This window comes from Neovison vison, chromosome 2, assembly GCF_020171115.1.
Source record: "Neovison vison isolate M4711 chromosome 2, ASM_NN_V1, whole genome shotgun sequence".
NCBI classification, from domain to species: domain Eukaryota; kingdom Metazoa; phylum Chordata; class Mammalia; order Carnivora; family Mustelidae; genus Neogale; species Neogale vison.
The window spans coordinates 173345301-173362254 of NC_058092.1; the positions used below are offsets into that span (position 1 = coordinate 173345301).

Genomic DNA, 16954 nt, shown 5'->3' on the forward strand with positions numbered 1-16954 from the left:
GCGTCCTCGTAGTAAACTTGTTTGTTACGTACTAGCCCTTCCGGTCGTCACAGCCAGACGCCAGCCAGCACGGCTCAAGCAAGCAGACACCACCGCAGTGCCTCCACCAGCCTCCTGGCCCCGCGGAGGAAAAGACTGCGGAGGGGGGCGGGGGCCGGGGGCAGAGGTGGCTCAGCTGCGCCCCCTTAAGGCCAGGACCCTCCGCAGGCAAGCCGGGCTGCGGTTTCCTTTCTCCGCCCCCGAGCTCCTCCTACTTTGCGGCCCCGCCCACCGGGAAGCCACTACAGCGCCTGCGTCAATTCTGCCTTGCCCCGCCCCCTACTACCAACCGGATGCTAGAGCATTTCCCATGGTGCCTCGCGAGTGGCGGGCATGAGAGTAAACTGCGGAAGGTCGCCAGCGGGTTCTAGTCATTGTTGGAGTTGTTCTCTTGTGCCGCAGGGCTTCGACGAGATTGGCGCCCGGTCGCTTACTTGGCGGGTGCAATGGCGCTTTTCCGATGCGTGTGGAGCGTGCTGAGTGCCCTGGGAAAGTCCGGATCGGACCTCTGCGCGGGCTGTGGAAGTCGACTGCGCTCTCCTTTCAGGTGGGACCGCTCACCTGCTCTCGGGAGGTGGCACGGCCCAGGACGCTCTGGGGTTGGAGTGTGTACTTTTTGTCCCTTCTAGGAGGTGCGGGCCACTATGGCCCTCTGATTCAGGCCTCGTCTTTGCCTAGGTGGCTTTGAGACCAGGCCTAGACGCCAATAGTCTTTCCGGCCACCCTCCACCTTTCCTCTTCCCGCCCCACCGCACTGTCCACTCTTGTAGCACCGGTTCTGAGCTCTCTGCGAAGTCGCGCCACGAGCCTCCCGCCATCAGTATAGGCGTTAGGGAGGCGGCGACCAGGACCTTTCCTCCACCTTGTTCTTCCTAGGAGGCATAGGTAGAGTTTTGAGACTTCAGTTTTGCAGGTTTTCCTTCCGGTTAGGACAGGGTTTTAAATGTCACTAACATGGTGTCATCTGTGGCATCTTGAGGACCTCTCATTTGGTATTTCTGTCCTATGCAAATGAATATTGTCACTTAAATACTTCATATTGGTTATTTTCTTTATACGTAGTTTTGCGTATGTACCGAGATGTTTTTCATCCACCGCGAATAGTTACCCAAAGAAGCCTCTGACTTCATATGTTCGGTTTTCTAAAGAACAGCTACCCATATTTAAAGCTCAGAACCCAGGTAAGGAGTTTTGGAGCATTTATTCTTTTCTGAAGTAGTAAAGAGGACTAAACGGTTAAACTTCAAACTTGATTTGCATTTTCAAAGCATCCATTGACTGTGCGAACATAACCATTATATTTAGTGGTCTGTAAAATAGGAAGTATGACGTAATTTTTACCAAGTCGAAAATGCTTTAAAAATAAGTTAATGAAAAGTATTATTTTCCTTTCCTACAATATATGTATTTTTTGATGCATAGTTGATGCGCAGTGTTACTAGTTTCAGGTGTACAAGGTAGTGATTCTAGTGATTCCTATCCATAACTCTGGGTTATGCCTTGCTCACTGCAGGTGTAGCTATCAGCAGTCACCAGACAGTGCTGTTAGGATATCATTGACTTTATTCTCCTGACTTACTAATTTAATGAAAGATATTTTAAAAATAGCAGCGTGTGGAGTGGAAAGCATCCAGGGAAGAGGATGAAAAAGCTGAATTTGGGGGATATAGTTGCTATTGGCTTGGAGCATCATTGATAAATCATCTTATCTTTTACTTAGCTCCTACTTCAGGGAAGTTGGAATGAAATAATAACTTACTTGGATTTGTTCTATAAACTGTAAAGCTCTATACAAATTACTGCTAATTTCAGGAGCTTTTTCACTGGAAATTGGTTGAATTCCTGAAAAAAGAGATTTCCAGGTAGGATATTTGTTGACTCCCTAGAAAGGCTATGGACCTTCATTTGGGGTTATAGTGGCATAAATGTAATAACTAAATAACAGTTAACTTTGTTTACGATTTCTAAAGCCCTTTCAGAGGGCACTTGTGAAAACCAAATGAGCTTTGATGAATTACATTATAAAGAATTGGTTTAAGAAACATGTTTCAGAAGTACTCACATCTTTTAAAATATGGTAGTTCAAACTAAGTGGTTTGTTAAAATATTTCCATACATCTGGTTGTTCCAGTTAAGATGAGGAAGGAAATGGGGAATGATGAATTGATTTTGGAAGAGTTTGCTTGAGTATAGTACTTCTGTAATTAAAATACAATTGATGTTACATGAATCAAGACTATATTTTATGTTTAGTCAGGTTTTATGAACGTAATAATTCCTGAAAGACTGGGAAAAAAAGTTTTGTCTGAAAAATGAGGTAAAAAGCTTGAAGAAGTTGATTACCCAACTTCTTAAGCTAATAATTTCTGAAGACTATTTGGGGATATGTTATATACTTCTTAACTTTTAGTTAATAGATTTTTAACAGTGTTGAATAAATTAATGGAATTCTGTATCAAATTTAAATTAGCTGATTAAAGAAAACCTACATCATTGTATTCAGTGTTGTGTGGTATAGAGATATCTGTAATAAAACTTAGAGCTGATGGGTTATGCTTTCCTAGAAGTCTTTAGAAATTAATCCTGAGACATAAAATTGTGACTTTTTTTCATTTTATTCCAATCTATAGATGCAAAAAATTCAGAACTAATTAGAAAAATCGCCCAACTATGGAGGGAACTTCCTGATTCAGAGAAAAAAGTAAGCATATTGGTTTTTCACTATTGCTGGCCAGTGATTCTGCAGTTAAAAACAGTAGTCATGTCCTTTAAGTACCCAAAAAAAAAATTATTTAATATCCATTATCTATAAAGGAACTTCATAAATTCTCATTCACATAAACGATTAGAATATGAACGTACGGCAGTGGTCATGAAGGGTTGGCAGCAATCTGAAGTTGAAGACTGATTGTTAGACTCTCACCTTGGTTAGCATGTATATGAAAAATACAGGTTTTTAATCCATATACATGTGATTCCAGAGCACATTTTTCACTTGGTAGTTCAGTCTGTCTTTATCTGAAGTCATGCAGTTGTCTTTCCCTGCAGGTATGCTATATTTAATTTACCAGGGGTACTTTATTGACTTCTTATCTGTGTTTTTTATTTATAGATATATGAAGATGCTTACAGGGCAGACTGGCAGGCATACAAAGAAGAGATAAACAGAATTCAAGAACAGTTAACTCCAAGTCAGATTGTATCTTTGGAAAAAGAAATCCAGCAAAAACGTTTAAAAAAGAAAGCATTAATAAAAAAAAGAGTGAGTATCAATGAAATATTCTTTTCCTTTGGCAAAGGACTGAAATTTATGTAACTATGAATATAGGGAGTTTTTTTTTATTTTTATATGTGTGGCTAAATGATGGAATGTCATCAGGGGTACCCCATTTAGGAAATAATGAGATCGCTCTATTCTGCCACTTGTACTACTTGGCACTGAGTGTCTTGGAAACCCTTGTTACTACTTTTGGATGTATCTCTATTTAAGATACATAGTTAGGACTAGCATGAAAGCTGTAGGAACAGAGTTATGAAACAGCCAAATCAGGAATAACAAGGATCTTTGCTTCTGGGTCTTATCTAGAATAACCTGCTGATTTGACTTGTTTTATAAGTAATGGTGAGTTTGATGCTAAATGTTGCTGAATAGACTGAATCTATTAACACGTCAGGAAGAAGTGACTTATTGTATCTAGTCAAGTAAGAAGTGTCCATAGGATGAAATTCAGTTTTTCCTTGTTAAAAACCCCACGTGGTTCAAAGTTTGTAGTTCCTAGCTTAAGGTTATTAATTCACTTAAATTCTGTAGAACCAGTGTTAGGTATGAGGTAGTTAGCTTGCTGGTCCAGTACACAGACTATAGAAAATGGTCACCAGAGCTAAAACTATTTCTTTGGAAAAGTAAATTTGAGACTTTGATGTGAGATACCAGCATTTCTCTCCCTGGACCTAATGTTAAGCCCTCCTACCACCAGTGTTGAGGACTCATCCATTTTAAAGTCAGTAATCTAGATAGTAATCTAGTTTTCTGATCCAGTTAGTAAAAGGAAACTGGAAAAGATAATAAGAGAAATACGGTGTCTGCTTAGGGATAGTGTTTGGAGGTGTGATTACCAAAGTTTATTCTCCCTCTTTTATTCTCCCCTCTTCTTTAATGCAGCCATCCAGTGTTAAGAGTGGAGAGGACCAGAAATGAAGATTGGGCAGTGATAGAGGATTTCCCTTTCATACATTTCTTTTGTTCCTTACTCTTTCTCCTCCTGTTCCCAATATTTTTTTTTAAAGATTTTATTTTTTCGAGAGAGCGCGCATGCACGTGCGCATGAGCAGGGGAGGGGGCAGAAGGAGAGGTAGAAGCAGACTTCTGGCTGAGCCGGGAGCCCAACATAGGGTTTGATCCCAGGACCCTGAGATCACGACCTGAGCTGAAGGCAGACTCTTAACTGACTGAGCCACCCAGGCGCCCCTCGTATTCCCATTACACGTTTGCTACACCTGTTGTAAGTTGTCCCATAGACCTTGGATAGTTGGTTCAGTTGTTTTTTCGGTCTTGGTTCTCTTTGCTTTTGGATTTTTGAGGATTCTGTTAATATGTCCTTTAGTTCAGAGATTCTTTCTTTAGCTGTGTCCAGTCTGATAAGTCTTTCAAAGACATTCTTTGTTTCTATTACAGCATTTTTGATACCTTTTTTTTTTGGTTCATCCTTGGGATTTCCATCTCTTTTTTATTGCTAGTCTGGTCTTGCATGCAGTCTAGAGTCCTCAGCATATTAACCTAGTTGTTTTAAATTCCTGGTCTGATAATTTCAACATCCCCCCATATTTGGTTCTGATGCTTACTTTGTCTCTTCAAATTATGTTTTTTTGGCCTTTTAGTATGCCTTGGAAGTTTTTTCTTGATAGATGGACATGAGGTGCTGGGTGGAAGGAACTGCTGTAAATAGGCCTTAGTAATATGATAGGTGTGGGGGCAAGAGAAGCATTCTGTAGTCCTAGGATTCGGTCCTTATCTTTCAGTGAGCCTGTGCCACTGGTCTGTGAACTTCAGAAGAGTTTCTCAGTTCACTCCTGCACACACTGCCTCCCCCTTAGGTGTGGGACAGGATGACTAGAGTGTGCAGGAGTTGGGTATTTCCCTTCACTTAGGTCAGTTAGGTTCTCAGTTAACTGTTAAGGCCTGAGGCAGGCCTTCATAATTGAGTACTCAGGCATTTCAAAATAGTTTCTTTTCCTCTCCCCTCTTCTCCTCATAGAAGCAGGAGGGCATTTTTTTTCTGGTATGTATTGTGGAAATCTGGTCTAGCTCCTAGAGGTAGGTCTCACATACTGTGAGGACTCTCAGTATTGTGTATTGGGTCCCCCTGTAGTTCTTAAGCTCTAAGAGTTGTCCACAGAAAGCATCCAGCAATTCATTTATTATAGTAGAGGTTTTCCTACCTCAGCACTCGTTCCAGCAGGGTTTGCCTCGACTCTCCCTGTATTCCCTTGTATGTCTCCAGTCTAGGGGGTAACAGTTTGCCCTGTTTCTTCCTCTCTTGGATCCAAGGAAGGTTGTAGATTTTTCAGTCTGTTCAACTTTATACTTACTGTTAGTAAGTGATGACTTCCAAGCTCTTGGCATGTAGAACCAGAAACTTGAGGCCTGAAGGTTTTTTCTTCTCAGACTTCATTTTCATTCCCTGTTGGAATTTTTCTTTCTGTTGAAGATTCCCAGTGCTAACTAGTAGAGATCAGGTGAGAAGTGTGGGGATCAGGAAGTTACAATTAGAGCACCTGGGAGAGAAATCTCTAGCAGTAGCTCTAGAAACAAAAGGGGGAAGTAGTTAAGTTATGAGGTCCCTGGAGTCTACAGTAGTTTTATGACTGAGAAGTTCAGGGAGAAGATAATAAATCACAGGGGTCCTACTTTTACTTATGAATGAAAATTGGGTTATTGACTTTAACCAAATCACCACTAAAAGCCATACACTTTTATAAATTACAAGTACTACTGTCCAAATTCAGAAACTAAGTAGGATAATGCAGTATCTCTTATTCTCTGAAACTCAGAAACTAAATTGATTTAAACAGCAAGGAATATGTGTATTCTTTTCCATCTCCTGCTTCCCCTGCTCTTTGTTACCCAATTAAAAGAATTGAATTTAACACATTGTTGAGGTTTAAAAGTTGAGAGATATCAGAGAAGGAAATGAGATTGTTAAACAGATAGTCTAGGGTTCATGAGTTGTGGTGGATCCACGTAGTGACTAGGAGATGGTAATGTCCTGCAAAGATGAAGCTGAGATTGTTTTAACCTTTAAAAAAGATTTTGTGCATATGTGCTCAGCTATTCAGTTTGTGGAGACTATGAGAATCATATGTAAAGGAAATGTTTGTGTGTGGAAAATAAATCATAAAATCTATTATAATTTTGAAAACTTAGTGCAGTTGTCATCTCCAGAATGAATAATCATTTTGTATGAGAATTCTAACATTCACTCACAGGAACTTTCCACAGTGCATAATAGTGAATAAAGTTTCTGTAGGTAAAGTTAAGTCTCACACAAATTAAAACTGTATCTAATTCTTCATTTTTGTTACTCAGGAGTTAACAATGCTTGGAAAACCGAAAAGACCTCGCTCAGCTTATAACATTTTTATAGCTGAAAGGTTCCAGGAAACTAAGGATGGTACATCACAGGTAAAACAGAAAACAGCATTTGGTTTTTAAATTTTTTATTTTAATTTTAAAATATTTAGACAGAAAGTTGTAGAGGTGCCATGTTAGGAGGTAAAGAAAAGTAAATTATTTTAAATAAGTATACAAATAAGATCCTCTTTCTTGGGCGCCGGGGTGGCTCAGTGGGTTAAGCCACTGCCTTCGGCTCAGGTCATGATCTCAGGGTCCTGGGATCGAGTCCCACATCGGGCTCTATGCTCAGCAGGGAGCCTGCTTCTCTCTCTCTCTCTCTCTCTCTCTGCCTATCTCTCTACCTACCTGTGATCTCTGTCAAATAAATAAAATTTTAAAAAAAAAAAAAAAAGATCCTCTTTCTTATATCTCTTTTAAAAGAAAACCCTTTTTCTTACCACATAAAATTAATTTGAGTACTTAGTGGCTAATAATGTATATTCAATTTTTTTTATTTAAAAAAATAACATTTTCAAATTCATAGGTATTTCAGAGTTCTGGAGACTTCTTATCTGGCAATTCTTTTTATATTTATTATTATTATTTTTTAAAGATTTTATTTATTTATTTGACAGAGATCACAAGTAGTCAGAGAGGCAGGTAGAGAGAGAGAGAGAGGAGGAAGCAGCAGGCTCCCTGCTGAGGGACCCTAGGACCCTGGGATCATGACCTGAGCCCAAAGCAGAGGCTGTAACCCACTGAGCCACCCAGGCACCCCTTATCTGGCAATTCTTAGCTGTTTTGTAATCACTGGGAAAGAATGAGAGTGGAATTACAATGTTTTGTATTAGAATTTGAGTATAACCTATTGCTTCATGTTATATCCTTTAATAACAGTTATATCCATGGGAATGTATCATACATATGAATATCATCATATGAATGTGTCAAAGAAAGAAGTTTATCATTCTTGCTATGGCTTATTCTTTCCTTTATTTCCTTCTTAGAAGCTCCAAATGGGGAATTGTATTTTTCCTTTTATAATATGATATGGTAAGAAAAGCATTCAGATCCCTCACTGTTGTCAATCTGGAGATGAAGGTTTTTTGCCATTCTGCCACATTTTGGGTTATTTGGATTGTATTTCATTTCAGAAATCTCTTTAATGTATGATTAAATAATGTATATGTGACATAGTCTTCCCTGGCTGTATACTTTTCACTGATTTACCCATTGGGATTTTATTTTACCTTTCTTGCCTTATGTTCTTAAAGATTTATTTATTTTAGAGAGAGTGCAAGAGCTGGAGTGCAAGGAGAGGGACGAAGGGAGAGAGAGAGAGAGAGACAAGCAGACTCCCTGCTGAGTGGGGAGCCTGATGCGGGGCTTGATCCCAGGATCCTTAGATCATGACCTGAGCCCAGATCAAGAGCCAGATGCTTAACCAACTGAACCAACGAGGCACCCCACTCCTTGGGATTTAAAAATTCTGTTTCTATGTCTTTATGTTACTAAAATGCATATCTGTTTATTTTTTTTTTTTTAGTTGAAATTTGCTCAGTTAGTAACTTACTTTGGATTTTATCAGTATAAGAAAATTGTATGCTATATGAGAATCCTCCTAAATCAGTGGTTCTCAACTCCGACTGTGTCTTGGAATCACCTAGAAAGCTTAATGGCTGAGGGACTCTATCCTGGGAAATTAAAATTAATGCAACTGTCATTTTTAATCATTTAAAAAATACTGGTGGGACGCTTGGGTGGCTCAGTTGGTTAAGCAGCTGCCTTTGGCTCAGGTCATCATCCCAGCGTCCTGGGATCGAGTCCCACATCGGGCTCCTTGCTCAGCAGGGAGCCTGCTTCTCTCTCTGTCTCTGCCTGCCACTCTGTCTGCGTGTGCTTGTTCTCGCACTCTCTCTCTTTCTGACAAATAAATAAATTTCAAAAAATATTAAAAAAAAGAAAAAATACAAAATACTGGTTATACATCCTCATAGTTAAAAGAATAAAAATAAGACTTGTTATGAAAGGTACCAGGTTTCACAGCCTTGTCATACTGCTTACTCCAGAAGCAGATTCTTTCAACTGTTAGCTGACTCTTGTGATATTTACTGCTTATCTCTAAATAATATCTTATATTATTAATTCTTGATTTATTTCAATTTTAAGCCTTATCTTTTAAGCCCACTATATAAGACTAACATTTAATATTATCTTTTCCCGCTGTTCATGTTTCCACTCACCTGCGTCCCAGTATAGTTACCAGAATTTTTGTTAGTTCAGTATTGAGTATGTTATTATGATAATGTAAACCTAGTCATAGCTGAGCTGTGCCATTTGCTATGATTATTTTTCCTTTCTTACAAAACTCACTTCCACTGAAATTCATTTTATTTTGTGTTTGTTTTCTTAGCTTATTATATACTATCAGTAATTTAGCTTTAAACTCTTAAATACATTCACTGGCTTTCAGTGCATTTAAGATACATAAGCTGTTCTGTCAGTTTCGGGGTGGTGCCTCTGATTTGTTCCAATTTAATTGTGGCCTTTTATGGTTAGTGCACAGTTGACATTCAGCTTTTGTGGTGATTTTGCTTCTTCTGTTGTCTTTCTTGGTTTACTAATTCTGTTACAGCATCTCCCCAGTGAGAGTATGTGGAAGATCAACTTTTTGAGTTTTTTCATGTCTGAAAATATCCTATCCTTACATTGTTTGATAGTTTGGGCCTAGAATTCTAGGATGGGGTCATGTTCTTTCAAAATTTTAAAAATAGTGCTTCTTTCTCTTGCAGCTGCTTCTAATTTATTTATTTACTTATTTTTAAAGATTTTATTTGAGAGAGAGAGAGAGAGACTATGAGAGGGTTGAGGGTCTGATGGAGAAGCAGACTCCCTGCTGAGCAGGGACCCTGATGTGGTACTCAATCTGGACACTCCAGGATCATGAGCTGAGCCAAAGACAGACACTTTAACCACTTGAGCCACCCAGGTGCCCCTTGTAGCTTCTTGTTAATGTTTTTGAGAAGTATAAGCCATTTTGATTATTAGTTCTTTGAATGTGATCTGCTTTCTTTTTTCTTCCTTTGCCCCCCTTTTTTTCCTCTGTTCTCTCTAAGAGAAAGAGTCTTCTGAGCTGGTCCTTTCATTTTCTTTCCTGTATTGTTTTCTCTTAGCCTTTTTTTGCCTTTCTTTCTGGGATATTGTATACATTTTTACTTAATCTTCACTGGCCCCAACTATACCTGGGGTAAATACACTCTTTAGAGAGGGTAAATCCTAGAATCTGCCCATGGTGGGGATTTAATCTCCTTTTCAAGAGAATTTCAGTCAGTCTCCTGTTTTAAGCCCAACATTCATCTCTGTTTTCTACCTGTCTGATGCTTCCAATTCCTGAGCTACCTGGGAATTCCGCACTATAAACCAGTTTGCTTTTTTGGCTTTCCCAGTGCCAACTTGGGAATCTGCCTTGTTGGTTAGGTAAGTCACTATTTCTCCACCTGCTTTTAAGCTTCTAAAATTTTGTGATAGTGCCCTCGCCTGTTGTTTTTGTCCACGTGGGTTTATGCCATAAGATATATTTATTTTACGTTAAAAAAAATAAACAGTAGAAGTTTTTTGCTCACAGTCTGGAGGCTGAGAAGTCCAAGACCAGGACAGCGTCATGGTTGCCTACTGGTGAGGTCCCTCTTGGTTCATATCATCTCACTGTGTCCTCCATGGTGGGGGGGCTTTGTTTAATGGGTTTTAGGAGGGAGCAGAAGTCAATATCTTTATATCTTTTTAATTTTCTTTAATGAATGGTAAAAGCTCAGATTATTTAGACATGCAACTTTATAAATTATTTTTGAACTCAGTGAATACAAAACTTTATGGATTAAATATAAGCTTTAAAAAACTTAAAGAATTGAGAACATTAAAGCAATTCTTTGCAAAGCTAAGAGAGCAGTTGTTTAGTGACTAACTGTCCCTGAATATATTAGATGTGTTTATAAAGGTAAGTTTTAAGATGTTCGAAGTATAATGGTTATATAGTCTCAGATACTATCTGGTACCTCCATTTTTGTTGATAGGAAAGAATTTAGAGTTTGAAATGGTAAAGCTCATTTTTCTCATTCTGTTTTTCCTTAAAGTCACTGATAATTTCCTCTTAGCTTTAAACAGATACTTTTTAGACCATTTCCCTCTCTCCTTCACATTTGCTTTCTCCTACCCCTGTTTGTCTCTCCCTGCCCCTTATTCTCCTCCCACCCATTTATTCCCATTTAGTCTCTCCTTTGTGGGAGCAACAGCACAAGCTGTATGAGGTGTGCAGACTGTCCTCTCTGCCTCTCTCCAGTCATGGGTTCTCTGAATCCTTTTAATTTTATAAATGAAGAACCATGCCTAAGGGAGGTAATAATGACTTTTTCCAAGTCATATAATTAAGTTCAGCTAAGTAGAATTAAGGAGTAGTGTTAAATTGTTCCCATGACTACAACTAAATACTTTGGCACAAATTTTAGAATAAAACATTAAGATACAGGGAAGAAATAAAGACACTTAGTCTTTGAAGTTAGTCTATCATAGGGAATATAGATTTATACTTGAATTATTAATATTGGTGATTCAAAAAGGATACATCCACATAGCAAAGAAAACCATTAACAAAGTGAAAAGGCAACCTACTGAATGCGAGAAAAATACTTGAAAATCATATATCTGGGTGCCTGGGTGGCTCAGTGCGGTAAGTCTCCGCCTTTAGCTCGGGTCATGATCTCAGGGTCCTGGGATCAAGAACTGCTTTGGGCTCTCTGCTCAGCAGGGAGCCTGCTTCCCCCCTCTCTCTGCCTGCCTCTCTGCCTACTTGTGATTTCTCTCTGTCAAATAAATAAATAAAATCTTTATTTAAAAAAAAAGAAAATCATATATCTGATAAGGGGCTAATATCTAGAATATATAAAGGACACATAAAACCCAATAGCCAAAAAAAAAAAAAAAATCTGATTAAAAAATGGGGAGGGGGCAACCTAGATAGCTCAGTTGGTTAAGTGTCTGCCTTTGGCCGGGGTCATGATCACAGGGTCTTTGGATCAAGTCCTGCATCAGGCTTCTGGCTCAGAGGGGAGCCTGCTTCTCCCTCAGCCTTCCACTCCCCCTGCTTGTGTGCTCTCTCTATGATAAATAAATAAAATCTTTTTTCTTAAATGGGGAGATTCTCTGAATAAACATTTTTCCAACGAAGACATACAGATGGCTAATAGGTACATAAAAAGATGTTCAGGATCAGTCCTGATGAGGGAAATGCAAATGAAAACCACAGTGAGATACCACCTCAGAATGATATTTTCAAAGGACGGCTGTTATCAAAAAGAATGACTATTATCAAAAAGCTGAGAAAATCATGAGTGTTGGCAAGGATGCCGAGAAAAGGGGCTCCTTGTTCATGTGTTGCTGGAAATGTAAATTGCAACTCACTATAGAAAATTATATGGAGGTTCCTCAGAAAATTAATAGAATTACCATATGATCCAGCTATTCTGCTTCTGGGTATTTATTCAAAGGAGCCAAAAACACGAACTCGAAAATACGTCTGCATACTTCCATGTTCATTGGGCCTTATTTACAATAATCAAGACATGGAAGCAATCCAACTGTCTATCAATGGATGAATGGATAAAGAAACTTTTATTTATCAATGGACTATTCAGCCATCAAAAAAAATGACATCTTGATATTTGCAACAGTATGGATGGCCTTTGAGAGCATTATTCTAAGTGAAATAAGAAATAGACAAATACTGTGTGATCTCTTATATGTGGAATCTTGGAAACAACCAAGTTTGTAGGTACAGAGAATGGATTCGTGGTTGTCAGAGGTTAGGGTTGGGGCCCAAAATGGGGTGAGAATGGTCAAAGGGTACAAACTTGTATTTTTAAATATAAATCAGTCTTAAGGATGTAATGTGCAACAGGGTGACTGTAGTTAACATTTTAAAGTTGCCTGGAATGGATCTTAAAAGTTCTCATCACAAAATTTTTGTCTGCATTTTTGTGACATGTTAACTAGACTTATGGTGGTGATCATTTCACAGTACATACAAATAATGAATCAAGTTTACTCCTGAAACCAATAAAATGTTACATGTTGATTATATTTTAATGAAAAGATAAATATTTTCATCCTATTCACTTTTTGTATGTTTTAACAGTGTAGTAGTTTTTATTTGGAAAGAAAGGTAGGGGTTGAGACTTTGCCTGTGATTCTTGACATCTGAAATTTTATTGTTGAAATGAATAATAAAAAATCTTTAACCACTGAAGTGTATCTGGTACTTAAACATACATATTTTACAGGTAAAGCTGAAGACTATAAATGAAAACTGGAAAAATCTGTCTAGTTCTCAAAAGCAAGTAAGTAGTATGGTTTTAGTTTCAAGTGTCTAGTTAAAATATCTGAGAAAATATATTAGGGCAAGGCTTGATTCATGTGAAAACAACTTTGTATCACTAATAGCACAGGTAAAGTATTTTAATATTTTCATATCCTTAGAAACAGTTTGGTTTTTTTCTTTTGGTAGTTTTTAACTGCAAATAAAACTGATATTTAAAACAATGTCACTCATAACTCCGAGCGCTCACTCTATCCAGGGATAATCACTCCTGGCCTCTGTTTCTTTCCCATGTCCCAAGCCCTAAAATTATACCAGCTTTATTAATTCTTACAAAAATCTTAATTTCTGGCCCTTTTCTCATCTTTTATCTCAAAAAACTTTCCTTCTGCTGTCCCTTTTACACATGTAGAACAGTAAGGTGATTTCTAGAATATATGGAGTTTTCCAGAAATTAATTGTAAAAGACTCTTCTAAAGAAATCATTTTAACACTTAACACTTTTTCTCAGGTATATATTCAGCTTGCTAATGATGATAAAATTCGTTATTATAATGAAATGAAATCTTGGGAAGAACAGATGATGGAAGTTGGACGAAAGGATCTTCTACGTCGCACAGTAAAGCACCAACGAAAAGTCGACCCTGAGGAGTATTGAAATAGAAGATTGAGTTATGTTCATAATGGATAGACACAAGAAACCAATTAGGTCTCAATACCTGAAGCTATTGAAAATTAGAAAGGATAAAGTTGGTGAACATTTTATATTTAATTCCTTTTTTCTTTAGCCCATGGACTTTTCTGCCAGTTCAATACATTTTGTATTAGTATCTTGCTTTGGAAAACCCAAAGAGATAAAAAGTTCATGCGAAATTTATTTTGTGTTAAGGAACTACTGAGGATCCAAATAATCCATGAAATGCAGCAGTGAATCATTTTACCTTTGATAAAGGTAAATCAGACTGTGAAGTTTTTTTATACTTGATGACTGGAAGGAGTATTTTTGTTTCCTTATATATATATGGAGTCAGGAGTTTCATATGCAAAAGTGTCCCAAATTGTAGAAGTCATAGTGTCCTCTGATATAATTGTACATTTTAGAAAAGCGCCCATAATTCATCTAAGTAAATTCCACTTCCTAGGTGTAATTCACATATTCAGAGTTGATGGTTGTACATACAAGGAATTGCTGATTTCAATTGCAGTTTTTTATAAAAAGGATGGAGAGATTTATAAACCTTTTCCTCATTGCCTTTTTCCCAGAGTAAAAACAGAGAAATTATGTACCAAATCTATGCATATTGTTTTATACTGCATAGAATAAAGATTTTAAATGTTTCCTAATTATATGTTTTAAGGTGAAACATTCATTTTGCAGATTTTGTTTTCTTTTTTAAGTAGAGGTATGTATTCTGAATTATTTTCTTTTTTCATGTGAGTATATTTATCCATAAAGTAGATAACCTGTATGGTATAAGTTTTAAAATGAGGGATCTAAAAAACAAGTCTCCAAACTCTTTAGGCTTGGGATTTAAAAGTTTTGCACAACATATATAAACCCATATATAAGACACAGCCAGCTCTGGCCTGTAAGCCAAATCCAGCCTAGTGGCTGCTTTTCATAGTCTGTGGGACTAAGAATTGTGTTTACAATTTTAATTCATTAAGAAGGAAGTTTCAAGACACATGAAAATTAATATGAGGTTCTGTGTCCATAAAGTTTTATTGGAACACAGTTATACTTTTATACTCTTGTATAAGTTATACTTACACTCTTTTACTCATGGTTTATGGTTGCTTTTGGGCAACAGTGACAGTTGAGTAAATGTTTCAGAGACTAAAGCCTAAAGCTTAAAATATTTACTATCAAACCCCTTACAAAGAAAGTTTGTCAGCCTATAGAGTGGTATGACTGGTGTTCTAGTGTATAAATGTGTTGGGATAGTTCTTTAAAACTCTTTCAAAGGTTTTTGTTTTAGAATCTTTGTCACCATTTACTTTAAGAGAAAAGAAGTCAGACCACTGAAAAAGCTAAGCAAACTTACTCCGCAGTGTTAGCAAGGAAAATTATCTTTAGTTTCACATTATGTTGCAGTATAATAAAAAAGGTCCACATAGTGTGGAATGAGATTCTTTTGAAGTATTTGCTATGGGTTAGTAAAATGAACTTCAGGAACTTTCTAGTTAGCACATTACCACAAAGTCTTTATCAGCTTTTAGCATTTGTTTATCCTTTAAGAGAGTTAAGCAAAGGTTTTCAAATCCATACCACATTTTTGATCAAAATAATTCATCTGTCATCATCAGTTCACAGGAACAGGATAACTCAAAATTTATATGTGCTTTATATTATGCTAGCTGTTAAGAAACGGCAGTTTCTGAATTTCTAGAAAACTTAGAAGATTTTTGTTGTTTCTGGATAGAAAAATCAGTAAAAAGTCACAAAAAGATGACTTAGGTACACTGAGCTTGACAAAGGTAGGGACTGAAGACAAAAAAATACAACTTAAGAGGAAGAATAAGATTTAAATGTATAAAGGTAGGTGTTTTCAAACAACTTTGTGCTGTGGTTAGGAATACGGGACAGTCTGCCATTAGTTAGATACATCATGAAAAAAATAGATAAACCCATGGTTCTGAGGCTAGAATATTTTGGGGAAGAAGAAACATACACGTTTTACAGCTTTACCTGTAAAATATGTATGTTTAAGTACCAGATACACTTCAGTGGTTAAAGATTTATTATTATTAATTTCAACAACAAAATTTCAGATGTCAATGAATTGTAATTGAAGTCTATTTGGGTTTCCAGGAGAATTAAGCGCTCACTCCCTGTGGTATCTAGAATGTTACTCCTTATGTACCTTCTTCAGGAGAATGGCGAAAGACATCAGTCAAATAATTTTTTGTGTCCTGTGCTTCAGATGAGCCCAGGGAGCATATAGGTGTCAGTGCTGGTAGTAAATATTGTAGAATGGGTGAGATGGAGAAATGAGTTTTGTAAATACCTGACAAAAGTACAAAACACATCTTTGCAGTTACCTTCTGAGCTCTTAGCATTTTACCTATGGATGCTATTTTACACTGAGCACATTCAAATCAAATCTTCCCAAATATATTGGGAGGTTCAGTATCCACTAGGTTCTCAAGTATTCATACCCTTATACAGGAAAAGGAAGTATGAAACAGTGGAAAGAGCTAGAGCAGAACTAAATTATGATAATACCAAATTGTATTGGATTTGCTTTGTTTCTAAAACAATGTTATTGTTAGTACTTTAAATATTAGAATAATCTGATTCCACACCTTTCTTAAACTTCAATACATGCTGAAGACTGGCATGCCATATGTCAAATGTCATATTGATTATACACAAAGTTTCTATTATAAAGAATAAGAATTTAACATCAGTAACCAGTGGCCACTCCTGTAGAGCCTTGGTTTTTAGATGTTTAAGTTGTTCCAACAGAGTAAGTGCTGTAGGAAGTACAGAAGAATGCTAGAGAGAAAGATGCTCAAGAAATGAAATAGGGTTTATGCTGTTCGTCATAAGCGATTTGTCATAAAGAGATTTTTGTACTATTGTTCATAGGAGTACCAATATTAGGTTTTTGAAGTACTTTGATGACAGAATAGAGGTCTGTGTGATTATTTTACTTTCTGACTTTTACTTAAAGAATATTGTGTGCCCATTCAGCCTTTTATGATCATGTAATTTTGCTGTTGTTTTTAGCTAATCCTTTTTTGGAAATACCACTTTAAAAATAAGGCGTATGTTTTTATAGTTGCTCTGAATGTGTGTATTTAAATTTGTGAATTAAAAGGGTATTACCATAAGTGGATTTAAAGTAACTAGAAAGTTTTATTGATTTTTCTGACATTTGCTGTACCTAAATCACCACCAGGTTGTGTCGAAACAGTAGGAAGTTTTTATA

The 16954-nt window shown here is 37.1% G+C and overlaps 1 protein-coding gene across 1 annotated transcript; it reads left to right on the plus strand.

Moving 5' to 3' along the window:
- The first annotated feature begins 362 nt into the window (after positions 1 to 362).
- Positions 363 to 16867, plus strand: TFAM (transcription factor A, mitochondrial). Its single transcript, XM_044239534.1, has 7 exons — positions 363 to 586; positions 1102 to 1220; positions 2670 to 2740; positions 3152 to 3301; positions 6626 to 6721; positions 12985 to 13041; positions 13531 to 16867. The coding sequence occupies exons 1-7, from the start codon at positions 486 to 488 to the stop codon at positions 13675 to 13677; spliced, it is 741 nt and encodes a 246-aa protein (XP_044095469.1). The 5' UTR covers positions 363 to 485; the 3' UTR covers positions 13678 to 16867.
- Positions 16868 to 16954: the final 87 nt, after the last annotated feature.